Source organism: Podarcis pityusensis, assembly GCF_964106645.2.
Source record: "Podarcis pityusensis genome assembly, chromosome: 17".
Lineage (NCBI taxonomy): Eukaryota > Metazoa > Chordata > Lepidosauria > Squamata > Lacertidae > Podarcis > Podarcis pityusensis.
In genome coordinates this window covers 19,490,108-19,507,283 of record NC_138042.1, presented here as the reverse complement: position 1 = coordinate 19,507,283, position 17,176 = coordinate 19,490,108, and the positions used below count along the sequence as shown (strand labels likewise).

The 17,176-nt window shown below is 44.3% G+C and overlaps 1 protein-coding gene across 1 annotated transcript in view; it reads right to left on the bottom strand.

Moving 5' to 3' along the window:
- The window catches only part of LOC308467129 (atrial natriuretic peptide receptor 1-like), a 39,506-nt gene extending 22,997 nt beyond the window's left edge, over positions 1-16,509 (bottom strand). The window contains exons 1-7 of the mRNA XM_080988551.1: positions 16,423-16,509; positions 14,938-15,010; positions 11,582-11,729; positions 10,723-10,809; positions 9,566-9,709; positions 5,060-5,181; positions 2,991-3,132 (exon numbers count right to left, since the gene is read on the bottom strand). Of these exons, the coding sequence (XP_080844677.1) occupies positions 2,991-3,132; positions 5,060-5,181; positions 9,566-9,709; positions 10,723-10,809; positions 11,582-11,729; positions 14,938-15,010; positions 16,423-16,425 (719 nt within the window). The 5' untranslated portion in view covers positions 16,426-16,509. The remainder of the gene's footprint in view (positions 1-2,990; positions 3,133-5,059; positions 5,182-9,565; positions 9,710-10,722; positions 10,810-11,581; positions 11,730-14,937; positions 15,011-16,422) is intronic.
- Between the last annotated feature and the right edge of the window lie 667 nt (positions 16,510-17,176).

Below are 17,176 nucleotides of genomic sequence, written 5' to 3'. Positions count from 1 at the left end.
AAAACACCCGGAATTCGTAATAATCTTAAAAACCAGCACAAATCCTCAAGCATAAACCTGAAGACACAGTAAACTAAGAATAAAACGTTTTGCAGCTCGGTTTAGATCAGTCTTGAAAAGTGGAAGCAGTTGACCTTCAGAGCCCATTCAAACAATCGACGGGTGGAGCTTGCCTAATCTCAAGCAAAATTTAATTCCACAGATGTGGGGCCACTACCAAGAAGAGGCGACAACTTTGAAAAAGCTCTCATCTGGCTAAACTTAGCCATGATGATTAAGCCCCATTAAAAGCAACAATACTTTGGCTTACGATTGCTTAATTTCAACGGAACTTAAGGCACAACTATATGTATATCTACCTAGAAATAAGTTTCACTCTGTTCAGTAGGGCTTACTCCCATGAAAGTATGCACAGGGTTGTAGCTTTAGTAACAGCCAACTTTCAGGTGGATTGGGGCTAGTATCTTTAAATAAGTCACAATGGAATGGATAAATGAAAGCCAATTATTTAGTATAGTGAGGTGCTTCTGTCTACTTCAGATGGTGTGCCATCTTCCCGCTGAATGAACTCAACCAAGTACAGGTCCCATTCCTTATAAATAAAATTGTTATGCCCTATGGCTAATGAAATAAAGTTCCCTTTAACCTCAGTACATTGGTACCTTGATTCTCAAACTTAATCAGTTCTGGAAGTCCGTTCCAAAACCAAAGCGTTCCAAAACCAAGGCGTGTTTTCCCATTAAAAAAAGTAATGCAAAATGGATTAATCCATTCCAGACTTTTAAAAACAACTCCTAAAACAGCAATTTAACATGATTTTTACTAACGAGGCCATTGATCCATAAAATGAAAGCAGTAAACAATGGACTACAGTCACACAATCAATCAATCAATCAATCAGTCCTTCAGTAGCTGAACTGGTTTTCACACAGTCACAAAAACAAACAAAAAAGAGCCGCAAAAACAAAAATGCAAAATAAATAGCAAAAACAGACAGAGCTCAGTGTGGCACTCAAATCGGAAGTATAACACTCAAATCGGAAGCGTAACACTCAAAACAGAAGTGTGGCACTCAAAACGGAGCATGTTCGGCTGCTGAAAAAAGTTCTCAAACCGGAACACTTTCTTCCAGGTTTGCAGTGTTTGGGTTCCAAGTTGTTTGAGTACCAAGGCATTTGAGAACCAAGGTACCACTGTATAAATGTAAAACAAAGTACCACATGTTAGAAGTGCCTCCAGGAACCTTCAGAAATTGCCCAGGACAAATGTGGATGTACTCTCCAGCTGACAATCAGAAGACTGATGATTGTCATCACCATACAGGAGAACAGAGCTCCTGCAGTTTTAACAGTCATGCATAAAAGAGGGGTTTTTAGTTTGCCATGCAATTTAAAGGCGCAGGAGCTCATGTCCTCTTTTGTATCTGGCGACATTATATCTAAGAAGATGAAACATCTGCGAAACTCCTTTGAAACTTGCTAAATGGGAATTAACCTTGATGCATTGCTAAAAGAGGATCAAACATTAGAGGACTTGATCCATTACACTCATTTTCACACCTCCAAAGAGGCGAGTCTGATGATATGCTGAAGAAGCACATATCAGGCTGTGGGTGCAAAACATGCAACAGATGACACTGAGCGCAGGTCTTTTTGTTAAGTTTAAGCTCTTCCTCCCCAAAATGGCCTCAGAGGGTTGAAGAACTGCCTGCCATAATGGGGACAAATTATTCGTGCTGCCAAGTGATCCCAGATTGTGCCACTTCAGTCTACGTCGTTCAGCTCTTTGAAAAACGAGTATGCTGCTTCTGGGACGATGAATAGCTATTCATAATATTAACAATAAATAAAACAGAACAATAAAAAAACACAGAAGGAGACTCAACGGAATAATAAAAGCAGACCAAGCAGAGAACCCATAAGACTGCTAGTTAAAAACAGCTCAGATACTATGCTTGAAGGCTTAGATGTAAGCTCTTATCTTACAATTTCTAACCCCCTCAACTACAGCCGAATCCTAGGATCTCAAAAACCTTGGCTCCTGAACAAATTGGCTCCCCAAAGATTGAAACCCGGAAGTGAGTATTCCGGTTTTTGAACAATTTTCAGAATCTGGACGTCCGGCATGACTTCTGATTGGTTGTAGGAGCTTCCTGCAATCAGGAATTGGCTTCCTGCAGCCAATCAGAAGCCGCGCATTGGTTTCTGAACGTTTTGGAAGTCGAACAGACTTCCAGAACAGATTCCGTTCAACTTCCAAGGTACGGCTGTATTGGTCATACTGGCTAGGACTGATGGTACTTGATTAGTAACATCATCTGGGGGAAACAGAGTTAGAGAAGGCCTCAAAAACTTGGAAAAGCTCTGCTGGGTGGCCTCGTGAAGATCTGATGGGGGCACAGAAGTATCGCTTTGTCCCGTTCTCTTTCTCTCATTCAGTGTGATTATGAAAGAATAATCTGTCATACAGCAGTACAGTAAAGGTAGAGGGACCCCTGAGCGTTAGGTCCAGTCACGGACGATTCTGGGGTTGCGGTGCTCTTCTCACTTTACTGGCCGAGGGAGCCGGTATACAGCTTCCGGGTCATGTGGCCAGCATGACTAAGCCATTTCTGGCGAACCAGAGCAGCGCATGGAAACGCCATTTACCTTCCCGCTGGAGCGGTACCTATTTATCTACTTGCACTTTAATGTGCTTTCGAACTGCTAGGTGGGCAGGAGCTGGGACCGAGCAACGGGAGCTCACCCCGTCACGGGGATTCGAACAACCAACCTTCCGATCAGCAAGCCCTAGGCTCAGTGGTTTAGACCACAGCACCACCCACGTCCCAAAACAGGAGTACAGTAGTCACAGCTTATTTGCAAAACAGCGAATAATTCCAGCAACACAAAAGCAACCCCCCATGTTTGTTCCGTCATATAGTAACACAGTTTACTTCGATTATACATTAAAAAGGGGAGTGGGGGAGACCCATTTATGATCATCATCACCTGTACACATCTGCAACTGGAGTTGGTTCAAAGTTTGGTGTGGCGTGAGCCTCAGGCGCCAGATATATTTGTGTGAAGTGCTTATGAGGAACATTGGACTCCATTAAATAATCTTCTTTTCTATAGAACTGCAAGCCATAGTCTGACACAAGGAGAAGCAAAGGAGGGGAAGGGGAAAAAAAGGATCAGAAATTTCCCCTGGTTGTTTTGCATGATTTTGAACTGAGTGCCACAGGAGATGTTCATTTCAACACACTCAGTTGGGAAATGGGCTGATTCAGTTTAGAGCTGAAATGAATTCTCCTCAGCAAATTCCAGACATGAGGACAAGAGCAAATTCCCTGGATGTCAGAATATTAGTCACATTTTAAATATTCAGCATCAGCATTTCACATTCAGAGTTCTGTCAGTAGCAGCCAGCCCTTTCCCACATCCGACAGCTGTCACTCAGTAAGGATGAACATCTGACTGTCTAGCTTCGCAATGGGCAGTACAGGACAGCTAACATGCTGTCATTCCGAACTAGCTTGATCTGCCTTCCGGGCTGGTGTCACATAGTTAAATCTGATTGGCTGTCACCGTGACTAAGAGAAAGGAGGGCTATTCTCCAAACATAAGCAAGGGCCCAAATAGATTAAGCTGCAGGGAGATGCTGCTATCTGAATTCCAGATATGGGGAGGCAGGGCGAGATTCATCTCCCTGCCTGAGTCTCTCCGGGAATGGAGCCAGGGAAGTCTCCCTGGGAAAGCCCTAGCTCATTCCCTTGGAATGCATAACATATAAGGGTCTAATCTATGACAAGGTAAAAGGTAAAGGACCCCTGGACAGTTATGAGCGACTATGGGGTTGTGGTGCTCATCTTGCTTTCAGGCCGAGGGAGCTGGCATTTGTCCACAGACAGCTTTCTGGGTCATGTGGCCAGAATGACTAAACCACTTCTGGTGCAAGGAGCACCACGACAAAAACCAAAGCACACGGAAACGCCATTGACTATCCCACCGCAGCGGTACCTACTTATCTACTTGCACTGGCGTGCTTTCGAACTGCTAGGTTGGCAGGAGCTGGGGCAGAGAAATGGGAGCTCACCCCGTTGTGGGGATTTGAACCACCAACCTTCTGATCAGGAAGCCCAAGAAGCTCAGTGGTTTAGACCACAGTGCCACCCACGTCCCTACAAATGCATATTATCTAAGGGTGTAATCTATGACAGATCCTACTGAGAAGATCTTAACAGCTGGGGAACATCGCTCGGGGAGCAGAGCAAGTCCTGACGTGATATTTTAATTAATTAATTAGTTTCTTAAGTGCCACTCATTAATTACCCAAGGGTACATGTGACTAAAGGGGTGAATAAAATGATGTACGTGACATGCTGCATACAGCCCAAGGGCTACTGTAATATAGTGGCTAAGCTACAATCCTAAACACACTCACTAGGGAGTAAATAGATGTGTTTGGAATCTGTGCATCAGGCTGAATGAGAAGGAGCGGCAAACCTGACAGTCCCTGGTTCCAAACCTGTCTGTATCACAAGCTCAGTAGGCAGACGTTGAAACAGGCTACTGTCTCCCTGCATCAGCCCCCCACATCTGCAATACACAGATAATAGTTCTGATCATCTACCCTATAGCAGTCTTGCAAGGATTATTCATATATGTGAAGCACTTTGAACATTATTATCTATGCACAGAGTATCTGCCAGTCTGTTCCTTCAACTCCCTTTGAGTTTGATCTGCCAAACATTTGGGGTTTTGTTTTTTTGTTTTTTACCGTTATCCAGTGAGTGTTCACAATACGGCTGTGAGAAATAGCAAAGAGAACCTCCTATATTAAATGATAAACATTACGTGTGTTAAAAAACAACAACCCCACCCTGAAGACACGTTGCTAATTGCTGTTTGTTGCTAATGGGTCTAAGTTGAGCCATTTGACATTTGCAAGGTAACGTCGCATAGATTCGTCTTTTTCAGGAGATGTGGGGATGGCGACAACAGCACTATCCCATAATAAGGCAATATCCACTCATACTTTTCCATAGAACAGAGAGAACAGCTCCTGTTCCGCTTACCTGAAATCTTACAAACCCAGCGGTCATCAATGACACAGTTGGTGGACTTTAATCGCCCATGATAGATCCTGTGCTGGTGAAGATACGCCATTCCCTGAGCAATGTCTGTGGCGAAAGAAAGCCTAAGGTGGTGGAGATAATAATCGGTATTAATATGGCCTACTAAACCATAGGGCTAGACTTACACTTCAAGAGCTCCGTGAAACAAATGGGCAAAGATTGCAGTGATGTTTTGACTTGCATCTGTTGTAAACAAAAATTGCCCTTTTCCCTTATGGGGTATCCAAGAGCCCATATAGAGTCCTTACATAGGTTCCCTATTGGTAGGAGAGAATAACAGAGGCCAACCAGAGAATATTGAGAAGCAAAGCAACTAGTAAGCTTGATCTTTACTGATCTGTTGCAACAGGGTGCTCCCTTCACCCGCAGGAGAGAGGAGGGACCCAGAAAAATGGCATGCAAAGCCTTATAAAGACTTTTGAAATTCCCATCCTGTAGATCAAGACCACCCCCAGAAACATCATACATACATCACAGAAGAGGCAGTCTTAAAACAGAAATTTGAATGTTGTTTTTCTCCTGTCATTTTTTATCTCCTGTCTGGCAGGTTACTTGATTGGATTGCCTGGGGAGCCTGGCCATTCTTTTGTAGTGATAAATACTTAGTTCCTGGGCCAGGTCACAGGCTCACACCCTATTCAAACACAGACATACCCTTAAGACAGGATTTGTGAAGGAAAAGACAATGGGGAGGCTTTTCCATTTTCCTTTGACCTTGCAGAGAAAACATTTGGTCAGTTTGGGACAGTTTGGGAATCAAAATGGTTCCAGGTCGGTCTTCCTGTGCTGATCTATGTATGTGCTTGGTTGGTACACTTATGAACATTTAACATATATCTAAGACCTCAAAATTCCTATCACACATCCAATAGGGCCTGCCAGTATGGCTGCCACGAAGTGTCTCAATAATTATCCCCCCTCAAATCCACAGACGGTTTGCTCTTCTTGTTCACTTGCTGCTTGCACTAGGTCGGTCCCTTCTTACATTTCAGGGATCGTTTCTATGGTGTCAAACTAGAAAAGTGTACTTGAAAATGATCCCTTACACATGCCTCCTGATAACTTAGGCTTGCATTGTTCCATGTGCAATGCTATCTGGAGGAGTAATCTAGAGTATTTGTGGGGGACCGATCTGTCGGGTCAGCTGGGGGCATGGACAACCCCCAGGCAAATGACAGGAACGTTTCCAGCCTGTTCCTTCCATCAGCGTACAGCTCTAGGGAGTTCCGACAGCCTTCCCCGACGATTTATAGTGACTCACGCCTTGGACACACTGAACACACATCCAGAGTCCAGCAGAGATGAAACGCAGTCAGAGCTAGGCTGGGTTGTAAGCACTAAGCTACATTATTAAGCATAAAGGTAAAGGGACCCCTGACCGTTAGGTCCAGTCGTGGCTGACTCTGGGGTTGCGGCGCTCATCTCGCTTTATTAGCCGCGGGAGCCGGCGTACAGCTTCCGGGTCATGTGGCTAGCATGACTAAGCCGCTTCTGGCGAACCAGAGCAGTGCACAGAAACGCCATTTACCTTCCCGCCGGAGTGGTACCCATTTATCTACTTGCACTTTGACGTGCTTTCGAACTGCTAGGTTGGCAGGAGCAGGGACTGAGCCACAGGAGCTCACCCCGTCGCGAGGATTCGAACCGCCGACCTTCCGATCGGCAAGTCCTAGGCTCTGTGGTTTAACCCACAGTGCCACCTGCGTCCCTTTGTTAAGCATAAGGCAGAGCAAAAGAAAACATGTCTCCTCTCTCTGGTCTTCCTCGGAGGGAAGTCAGAAGTGAAAGCAAAAACAAACAGAAACAGAGTACAGTAAACATCTGCTCCCGTGATTCCAGCAGTCGGTGCTGGAATGCATAACACAGACATGTGATGAACCAATCCTACACAATATCTGCACAGTGAGAGGAATAGAAACCCAACTCTCATCAGCCCCCACAAGATTTTCTTTGCCATTCTTTGCCCCTCACAAGCCATAGACAAAGAAGTAGTGAGAGAATACCAAGGGGGGTGGCATCATTGGCCTTTCTCAACTTGCGGGTCCCCAGATGTTGTTGAACTACAACTCTCATCACCCCTAGCTAGCAAGGCCAGAGCTCAGGGATGATGCGAGTTGTGGTCCAACAACATCTGGGGATCCACAGGTTGAGAACTGCTGGACTAGACGGTCCTCAGGGTCCCTTCCTACTCTACAATTCTATGATTTCTGTGATTTCTTATGATCATACCATGCATCTTCTTTCACTAGACATTACTGTTGAGATGCAGAGAAGAAAAGACATTGGCTGATGGCACCTCTTGGAACTTGTGGCTGGAGCCTTGAGTCCCTAAACCAGGGGTTGTCCACCTGGTCCCTATCACCCACTAGTGGGTATTTCAGGATTCTAGGTGGGCGGTAGGGGGTTCTACGGCACAAGCTGAATCCTCCTTCCATCAAGCACTGGTGGGCAGTAAAGAAATTTTACCATCAAGAAAGATACATTAGTGGGCGGTAGGTATAAAAAGGTTGACTACCCCTGCCCTAAACAATGCACAGCAGTTGTTGTTATTTTTTTTTGAAAAAAGTTGCACTATGGCCCTAAGGTAAAGGTAAAGGGACCCCTGACCATTAGGTCCAGTCGTGACCGACTCTGGGGTTGCGGCGCTCATCTCGCTTTATTGGCCAAGGAAGCCAGCATACAGCTTCTGGGCAATGTGGCCAGCATGACTAAGCCACTTCTGGCAAACCAGAACAGCGCACGGAAATGCCATTTACCTTCCCGCCAGAGCAGTACCTATTTATCTACTTGCACTTTGAAGTGCTTTCGAACTGCTAGGTTGGCAGGAGCAGGGACTGAGCAACGGGAGCTCACCCCGTCACGGGGATTCGAACCGCTAACCTTCTGATCGGCAAGTCCTAGGCTCTGTGGTTTAACCCACAGCGCCACCCGCGTCCCTATGGCCCTACCCACACGCAAAAAATCTAATCAGCAATTTGATCCCAAAGTAAGGTTCTCTCTGTCAGTCACTCTTAAAAGATCACTTCAGGCTCAGCATCACACTGGCATCTTATCTACCTAATGATGCCTCACTGTAATTAAAATCCCATATTCTATCAAAAACACCATCTGGTGAAATGATTACACATACCTTCTTATCAGTCTGAAAGTCAGTGAGGGCTTTGTTGTTATTTCATCTATATATAATCTTATCTCATATCAATATAGCAGCTACATTTTTTTTCTTGTTGAGAATTTGTCCATGAAGGGAATGATGCAAATCACACCAGCAAGACAACCTCTGCCCCGCCAAATACTGTCTTCTGTTATTAACACTTTAATATAATGGATTCTAAAAATATATAAAAAACTCTCATTCTATAAATGCTGTTGTAATACATTATAGCTTCTCTTTTCCCTCATGCGATATAAAGAACTGATTTGGATTGGAGAGAGAAAGAGAGGAAGGAAGGAAGGAAGGAAGGAAGGAAGGAAGGAAGGAAGGAAGAAATTTTGCTGTGAGTGCTGCAAGACCTGCTCCCTGTTTTGCTCACCTATTTCTACCTGCCCTGGGAGGTAGGGACTTTGATGGATTCTTTTTTCTGGAAAAAATCTACAAAAGCTGATGAAACCATCTTACTGTTAGCCTATAAAGACCAGCCGCTCAGGATGCTGAAAGAATATTGGGGTGAGGTATGACATGGTTTGCATTTTTTGGTACCGACTCTCTTCCGAGGCACTGGAAATCACTTCTGCACATACCCAGATGCTGAAAATCGCTTCTGCACAGGTCTGATTTTGGGCGTCTGGGCATGTGCAGAAGCAATTTCCGGCGCCACAGACATGCACATATGTGATTGCTGCTGTCGCGCTGTGCTGGCCCGGCCCATTGAGGATCTCCTTGGGAGTGATCCAGCCCATGCCCAGTAAGCCTTGCTGACCCCTGATATATATCAACAGGATGGCAGGCGATTCTTCCTCAGTGCTGTTCCTTTGTGCACACGCCCCTCTCCAGGTATTCTGAACATGCCGGATTTGGCCCTTTCAGTGGATGGGTGAGGTGTCCCCAGTTCTCCTTCATACAACTTTGGCTCAACAACCTTGGTTAAACAAAGCTCCACAATTTAGGTGGCTTCCTTAAAAGAGCTCACCAGTTTTGGAGGTGTCAGGAACGCAAACCCTTACAAGGCAGATTCCACAATAAACAATCACATATCAGAATAAATTTGGACTAAAATGTGGGTGAACTTCCATGAGAATTAAAACAAACAAACAAACAAACAAACAAACAAACTGAGGTGCAGAATTAATTTAAGATGGAGGGGATAGAGAGATAGAGAGAGAGAGAGAGAGAGAGAGAGAGAGAGAGAGAACGAGAAACTAAAATTGACAGATTTCCCTCATCCCAAGCAGTAACTGTGAGGAAAATGCCAGCATTGACTTCCACCTTTGTCACCTTTCTCTCACCTGAAGCCCCAGTTTAAAGGGATGTCTTCATTGAGCAGCACATCAGTCAAACTTCCTTTAGGACAGTATTCCGTGATTATGGCAATATTTGGCGCTTCAATACAGCCTCCAATGAATTTGCAGAGGTTTGGGTGGTCCAGTTCTCTGTGACAAGCAGGCAGGAATTAGGTTGGGCCATATACTATCTAAGAACACAACATTGCATTTTGGACACTTTCCCTTGCAAGAGAAGCCTCTCCTTGAGAAGGGACCTCAGGCTTGAGCCCCAGAACAACTCCATAGCCACTGTGAAGTAGTTGCTTTGGGAGTTGAAACCATTTGTAAGCCTGTAACCCATTTACTGGGAGTAAGTTTCACTGGACTCAGCAGGACTTACTTTTGAGTAGATATGCATAGGATTGGTCTGTAAATTTGTGTGTGTATATGTGTGTGTGTGTCGTAGCTCCCAAAATCTGCTATAGATGGACACAATGCTTTTTTCTGGGGGGACGCAAGGGTGCACATACCCCTAAACATTTTGTGAATCTACCATATTTTTCACTCCATAAGACGCGCCTAGTTTGTAGAGGAGGAAAGCAAAAAAAAAAAGCTCCCCATCTCAATTTGACAGAGCGTGTGAGGGAGAAAGATCCCCCTCTGAGCTGGTTTCTGGCTGCTCTCATGCAAGTCACAGAGCCCCTCAGATGGAGGGAACTCTAAAGAGTGTTCTAAAGCCCTCTTCCCCCGCCTCGCCTCGCATGTTTTATCATGTTTTTAATATTCTGTTGGGAGGCACCCAGAGTAGCTGGGGAAATCAATTCCTCAAACTCAGATTAAGTTGGTGCTGCGAGGGCTGGGGGAAGGGCATCAAATGGCCTCAACAGGGCAGCATATTACCAAGGTCCACCCCTGTTTCTCTCAGCCATTCAGAGACTGCTGCTGGCTTCGAAACAAGAAGGGATGTGGGAAGGACTTCTTAGCATACCTTCAGCACATACAAGATATCATAGGACAGGTTGTCTAGTTGATCCTGAAACACACATTTAAACATGCCAGTAAAGGCAATATAGGTCCCAGTTCACTTTTTGAAACAAGTGGATAGTGGATTCAAATTTAAGGAGCACACACTTGTGTGCATATCTATAAAGGCACCCATAACACTTTTAAAAGTAGCTTACCTTACTTGTTTGACTTCTTTACGGATGGTCCTGGTGAGAGTAAACGTCTTGTTCATTATTTTCTTGATGGCCACTGTTCTACCATCACTGGAAGAAGGCAAAGACAGTTGTTTAGCAACCAGACGTAAATAAAAAAACCACAACCCCTCCGTATATTTATCTATTACAGTTATATTATCTGTGGTGCAAAAAACCCAACAATACATTGTTCTTCTCCTTTTCTCTTTTATCCTCACAAGAGGTAGGCTGAGAGGTGGCAACAAGCCATAGTTCACCTAGGGTGGATCGACACACAGGAAAAAAAAACACTATAAGTAAGTTAGAAATTAAATCGTTATAACAAAAGGGGGAAAAAACGCTATGGAAAATCACATAGAATTTTTTTTTTACTCTCCAGTGCCATCTGGTGTTGTATGTTTATAATGCATTCAAAACACTGTTTTTTTTACTAATGTAGTTGAGTCATTAGTGAGCTTAATGGCAGCTGGCCAAACCATGTGGGACAACATGTGCCTTTGTATTTAATATACAAATAGCAGCAGCTGTGGGGGAACAAAAATTATTAGAGTCACTGCAGCGGTGAGAATTTGATGCTTTCCTCCCCTGAGGAAAATCCTATTGCTGGAAGCATTATTTGCATTGGGAGGAGATCTCCCATTGACACCAGGGAGAAATTATGAACTTTTCATGACAGCAATTGCCCGGCTCTGTGGGAAACAGGAAGCTGAACTGGGCAGGCCTTTGGTCTGACACAGCAGCCTCATTATGGAGCTCAACAGAGCGTAGGCTTGACTCAGCATAAACAGCTTTCCATGTTGCAGTAACAGAATAGAGTGAAAGGACTGCAAAATACACCTACTAGATCCCCGTCTGCGTAAAATAGTTCATCTTGGAAGCGTTGGCAGCTGCTGTACAGGAGCTCAGTGTTGTGAGGCAGCTGGTATTGGAGGCGCTGGGTCGAAGTGGCACACTCAGGGTGCTCCCCATTGCAGTCCTTGCCATGTATTCTGATGAAACAGGAAATTAGATTTAGATTGGTTGAATGCACATTGGCAAGAATACTTGAACATTATTATGAACCCAGGATTAAATCTGCAAATTGTTTGCTCTGCTGGTACCTTTCTAGTACCATTTGAGGAGAGGTCAACAAAAGTGGTTCAAAGACTCTCTCAAGGCAAATCTAAAAAGATCACCAGTGTCGAAGCAATGGTTCTTCAACATCAACTTTATTGGACTGGTCATGTTGTTTGGATGTCTGATTATCATCTTCCAAAGCAACTACTCTATTCCCAACTTAAGGATGGAAAGTGTAATGCCAGTGGACAACAAAAGAGGTTTAAAGATACTCTCAAGGCAAATCTTAAAAACTGTAGCATAAACACTGACTGCTGGGAAATTCTGGCCTGCGAGTGCTCCATTTGGAGAACAGCCTTTACCAAAGGTGTCGTGGGCTTTGAAGACGCTCGAACTCAGGACGCAAGGGAGAAACGCACTAAGAGGAAGACACGCTTGGGAAACCCGCACCATGTGGATCCAGAATTGGCCTCCACAGTCACTTACGGACTCACGTTTGAGACTGTGATTATGGAAGACAATCTTACTCGGCTACAAGTGATTGCCAAGGAAGAACCAACATTTGAATGTTTGTTCACTGCTAGCAGTGTGCTGAAGATGGATGGTGAGCTGCCCCATCGTATAGAAGGGTTTGCATAGCTTTCTGAAACTTTTAAAAGGTTGGCTTACATACACAGTTAACATTCTGAATCATTTGGCTGTCATACTTTTAATACAGTGAAGATAAGGTATCAGAATTTATTTTATTGCAGCCATCTGGGTTATTCGACACACACACTTTTCAGACTCAACATAATGATGAAACACTTGGCTTTGCATAATTTTTTTTTTTTATAAAAGCCAAGATTAGCTTCCTAATTTCTTTACTGTTTCATCTTTTCGTCTTTCTGCACAGCTCTGTCCGTCGCTACTGCTTCCCTGTCAGATTTGCATATTTATGTCTACGTTTCCAGATATTTTAATTAACAGTGTTATCATCTCTTTTGCCTGTTTATCCTTTCTGAATGCTAAATTTATGCCTCCCAATTTGGGGTGTTTTCTTTTGCTAGATCCATGCTGACAGTAGCACTAATAGTTTTGTCTGGTCTTGTTAGCTTTCAACAGAACAAGTTCGTTAGCTGGGTCTCTGATGTGTGGAGGGCAGCAAAGTCTCATCAAAACCAAAAAACAAATCCACAAATAATTAAAAAAAGAGGAATCAAATCACGAACGGAAAGTGCTGTTAATATATTACATTAAAACCATAAACTCTTGTATGAAGTACTCATACTCAAAATGATATATTATGTTTAAAGTTGACATTCCCCTCCATCCATCAGCTTAAGAAAGGCAGGCTACATAGTTGGTTTCAGAGGGCTTCCCAGATGGTATCGAATGCCACTTCTGGCTTAATAAACTAGCAGCTGCTGAAATTCCTTCTCCTGCAGAGGCTTAGGAGCAGGTGATAACTGAAAGCCATCCAAACAGGGGCAGACCTTGGTAATATTTGATGCTCCCCACAGCCCAAAGCTGTTAAGTATAGTAATTTAATTCACCGAAATTGTAAATGCTTCCATGCTTTACTATGTATTTAAATTTGATTGGTTGGTAACTGAATTCTAGAGAGTTCTGAAGTAGTTCTCATGTGATTGGCTAGCGTTGGTCACATGGGAGGTATCTAGTGAAAGAGAAACTCCATTTTATGGGATGCAAGATGAATTTGTTATAGAATCCACTGTGAACACTGCTAAGTTGAATGGAGTGCTTCTTCTCTGCTTGAAGGAAAGAGAGCAAAGATGCAGGAGAAGGTAAAAGTGGAAATCTCCCATAGGAGCTGCAAGGCATGGCCTAACTGAGATGAAGATGGCTGAGTGCTGAGTTCTGAAAAGGGAGGAAAATACAGTTGTTTGGAAGTTAAAAGAAGAGATTGTAAGCCCATGCTTGGAGAAGCATGTGACTGTAAATATTATGTTTTAATTCGTCTATAAGTTACTGCAAGTAAAGTTGAAGTGTGGACATTGGTTTAATTTCCAAAGAAGGGTGCCAGTCATATATATGATTTGAGCTTCTTAGATGAGATTTCGCTACCCTCACTTCAATAAAAGCCACCTTCCCAAAACCGGGTAAGGGAGACACCAGGCTTTGGGAAAGAGGCCTTAGGCTCTGGCAGGTTCCTAGAGCCCACCTGCCTCCTTCCCAAAGCTGGGCAAGTGCTAACAAGGCTTTGGGAAGGAGGAAGGAGGGCTTTAGGACCTGTCAGATCCCTCACACCTTCTTCCCAAAGCCCAGCGCTTACTAGGCTTGGGAAGGAGGCAAGGCCCCCTTGCCCCCGTGCCCTGTGCAAGAGAATGGGCCCTTTGTCTGATCTCACAGGGCTTTTCCTTATGTAATTTTCTTACAGTACAGTGGTACCTCGGGTTAAGAACTTAATTCGTTCCGGAGGTCCGTTCTTAACCTGAAACTGTTCTTAACCTGAAGTACCACTTTAGCTAATAGGGCCTCCTGCTGCCACCATGCCACCGGAGAACGATTTCTGTTCTCATCCTGAAGCAAAGTTCTTAATCCAATTCTTACTATTTCTGGGTTAGCGGAGTCTGTAACCTGAAGCATATGTAACCCAAGGTACCACTGTATATGGTTAAATTTTACACATTCCATTTCGGTTTGCATTTCTTAGTGCAGAAAGTATTGATCTGATGTGTAAAGATCTTTCCTATTCTTTTCTAGTCTGATTAATACAAGAAACCATTAGGTTTTTATTCATAGTGCCATATTTTTCCATGTAAAAGATGCCTCCATGTATAAGACGCCCCTATTTTTTTTCGGGGGGGGGGGGGATAAATTTAAAGAAAATTAGGGGAGATGGCCCAAAGTTGTTGAGCTTCCTAGAGCGCACGCCTTCCGCAGCGGCATGTGGGGGAGTTGTATGCTGGCCAACTAGCTGGCTGGCGACACGCCACTTTCCCCTCACCCACTATTCATGTATAGGACGACCCCAGTTTTTTGACATGATTTTTGAGTCAAAAAACCTTGTCTAATACACGGAAAAATACGGTATTTATTGTAATTGGCTTTAGTATTTCTGCTGTGTGTGTTTAAGTTGCTTTGAGTCATTTCCATGAGATGATAATGATGCTGCTAATGATACTAATACTTACAGACCTTGTTTGATGCAGCTGAAGTCTATGATCCAGCTTTCATCCCAAAACATTTTTTGCTTTTGGTACTGGAACCACTAAAGAAAGCATGACAGGGCAAATTCATGCCTAGGCTCTTCATCATAAGATCTTCATCGTAAGATCTTAGGGCGGTTCACAGAATAAAATACAGGATAAAAGCATGAAAACAGCAAAACAATATCCCCCCCACACTTTCCCACAGAGGCATTTAAAAGGCTGTACAATATTAATCAGCCCAAGACCTGGTTGAAGAGGAATGTTTTCACCTGGCAACTAAAGATGTGTAATGAAGGCGCAGGTGAATCTCCCTGGGGAGAGAATTCAGAAAAAGGGGGGCCACCACAGAAAAGGGCCATTCTCATGTTGACACCCTCTGGACCTCACATGAAGGAGGCACACAAATAAGGGCCTCAGATCATGAAGGCAGAGTCTGTGACAGTTTACATGGGGAGAGGCGGTCCTTAACGACTTGAAGGATACCTGAAGGATACCTGAAGGAGCGTCTCCACCCATATCGTTCAGCCCAGACACTGTGTTCCAGCTCCGAGGGACTTCTGGTGGTTCCCTCCCTGCAGTAAGTGAAGCTACAGGGAACCAGGCAGTGGGCCTTCTCGGTAGTGGCACCCGCCCTGTGGAACGCCCTCACATCAGATGTCAAGGAAATAAACAACTGTCTGACATCTGAAGGCAGCCCTGTTTAGGGAAGTTTTTAATGCCTGGTGTTTTATCGTGTTTTTAATATTCTGTTGGGAGCTGCCCAGAGTGGCTGAGGAAACCCAGCCAGATGGGCGGGGTATAAATAAATAAGTTGTTGTTGTTGTTGTTGTTGTTGTTGTTGTTGTTGTTGTACATACTACTTAATGTTTCAGAAATCTCTAAGCAGAGATTTAGACTGGTTTCTCTTGAATTCCTGACACTAGTAAAATTCACATGACAGGTTATTGCACCATCGGTGCTTCACATAATCATCATCATCATCATTTTGAGTGGGGGGCAAAAGAAACATTTACTGCTTTTTCTCCCCCCCCCATAGTGTTTATCTGAAAGACTGAGAGTCAGATTTCTTCAGTTATCTCCTACCAGCTAGAAAAAAATGCCTACAGACAGAATCTGAGGCAAACATTATCCATTCCCGAGTCCCCTTCTGCAACTTCACAAAGCAGAGAGACAGTTTGCGTTGCAAACACAACAGAGAAGGAAGTGTCCTCAGCTGTCAGACAATCTCCTAGGAGGTACACTCAAGAGGTAACAACTGCCTATTTTGGAATGCGTCTCACCCTATGAGGCAGAGCCAGCGATGGCTGCTTCTCATCCAAGGTACACCCAAGAGGGCAGCAAAGAAGTAGAACTTGTGTTTATGCTGCGTTGCATTATAAAATGAAGATTAAGTAAGAGGGACCAGACGAGGAAAGGGGGAAGGCATGGAGGAGAGCAGTTGAGCGACGGTGAAGTTCTACTTAATGCGTACCATGACTGTCAGAATAAAGCCGGTGCAGACCAGACATATTGGTAAGGCAATTGCGATCCTGATGTCTGTTGCCAACGGACATTCACCACAGTCAGCTGGGCACGTGGAGCAGCCCTCGTCATCCTCACAGATGTCATCCCCACAGACTGAGCACAAAGAGAAAGAGATTTCGGAATTAATAATACATTAGCACGGCACCAGGATATTCCTTTGTGGCTGAGCCTGATCAAAGGGAAGAGGGTCCCTCCTTGGCCCAGTATACCTGAAGGAGCGTCTCCACCCCCATCGTTCAGCCTGGACTCTGAGGTCCAGCTCCAAGGGCCTTCTGGGGGTTCCCTCACTGCGAGAAGTGAAGCTACAAGGAACTAGGCAGAGGGCCTTCTCTGTAGTGGCGCCTGCCTTGTGGAACACCCTCCCATCAGATGTCAAGGAAATAAACAACTATCTGACTTTTAGAAGACATCTGAAGGCAGCCCTGTTTAGGGAAGTTTTTTAATGTTTGATGTTTTATAGTGGTTTTAATATTCTGTTGGGAGCTGCCTAAAGTGGCTGGGAAAACCCAGCCAGATGGGCAGGGTATAAATAATAAATTATTCTTTATTACCCTCCTTAAAAACAGGACTTCTATCAAAGTATGTCTTTACTGACAGATGTCCGAGGCTCTTCAGTCAAGAGGGGAAGTTGACATCCCAACATCCAGCATGACTTGCACTGCCTGAAACCAATGGTTCTGGCATTGGCGATCAAGCCCATG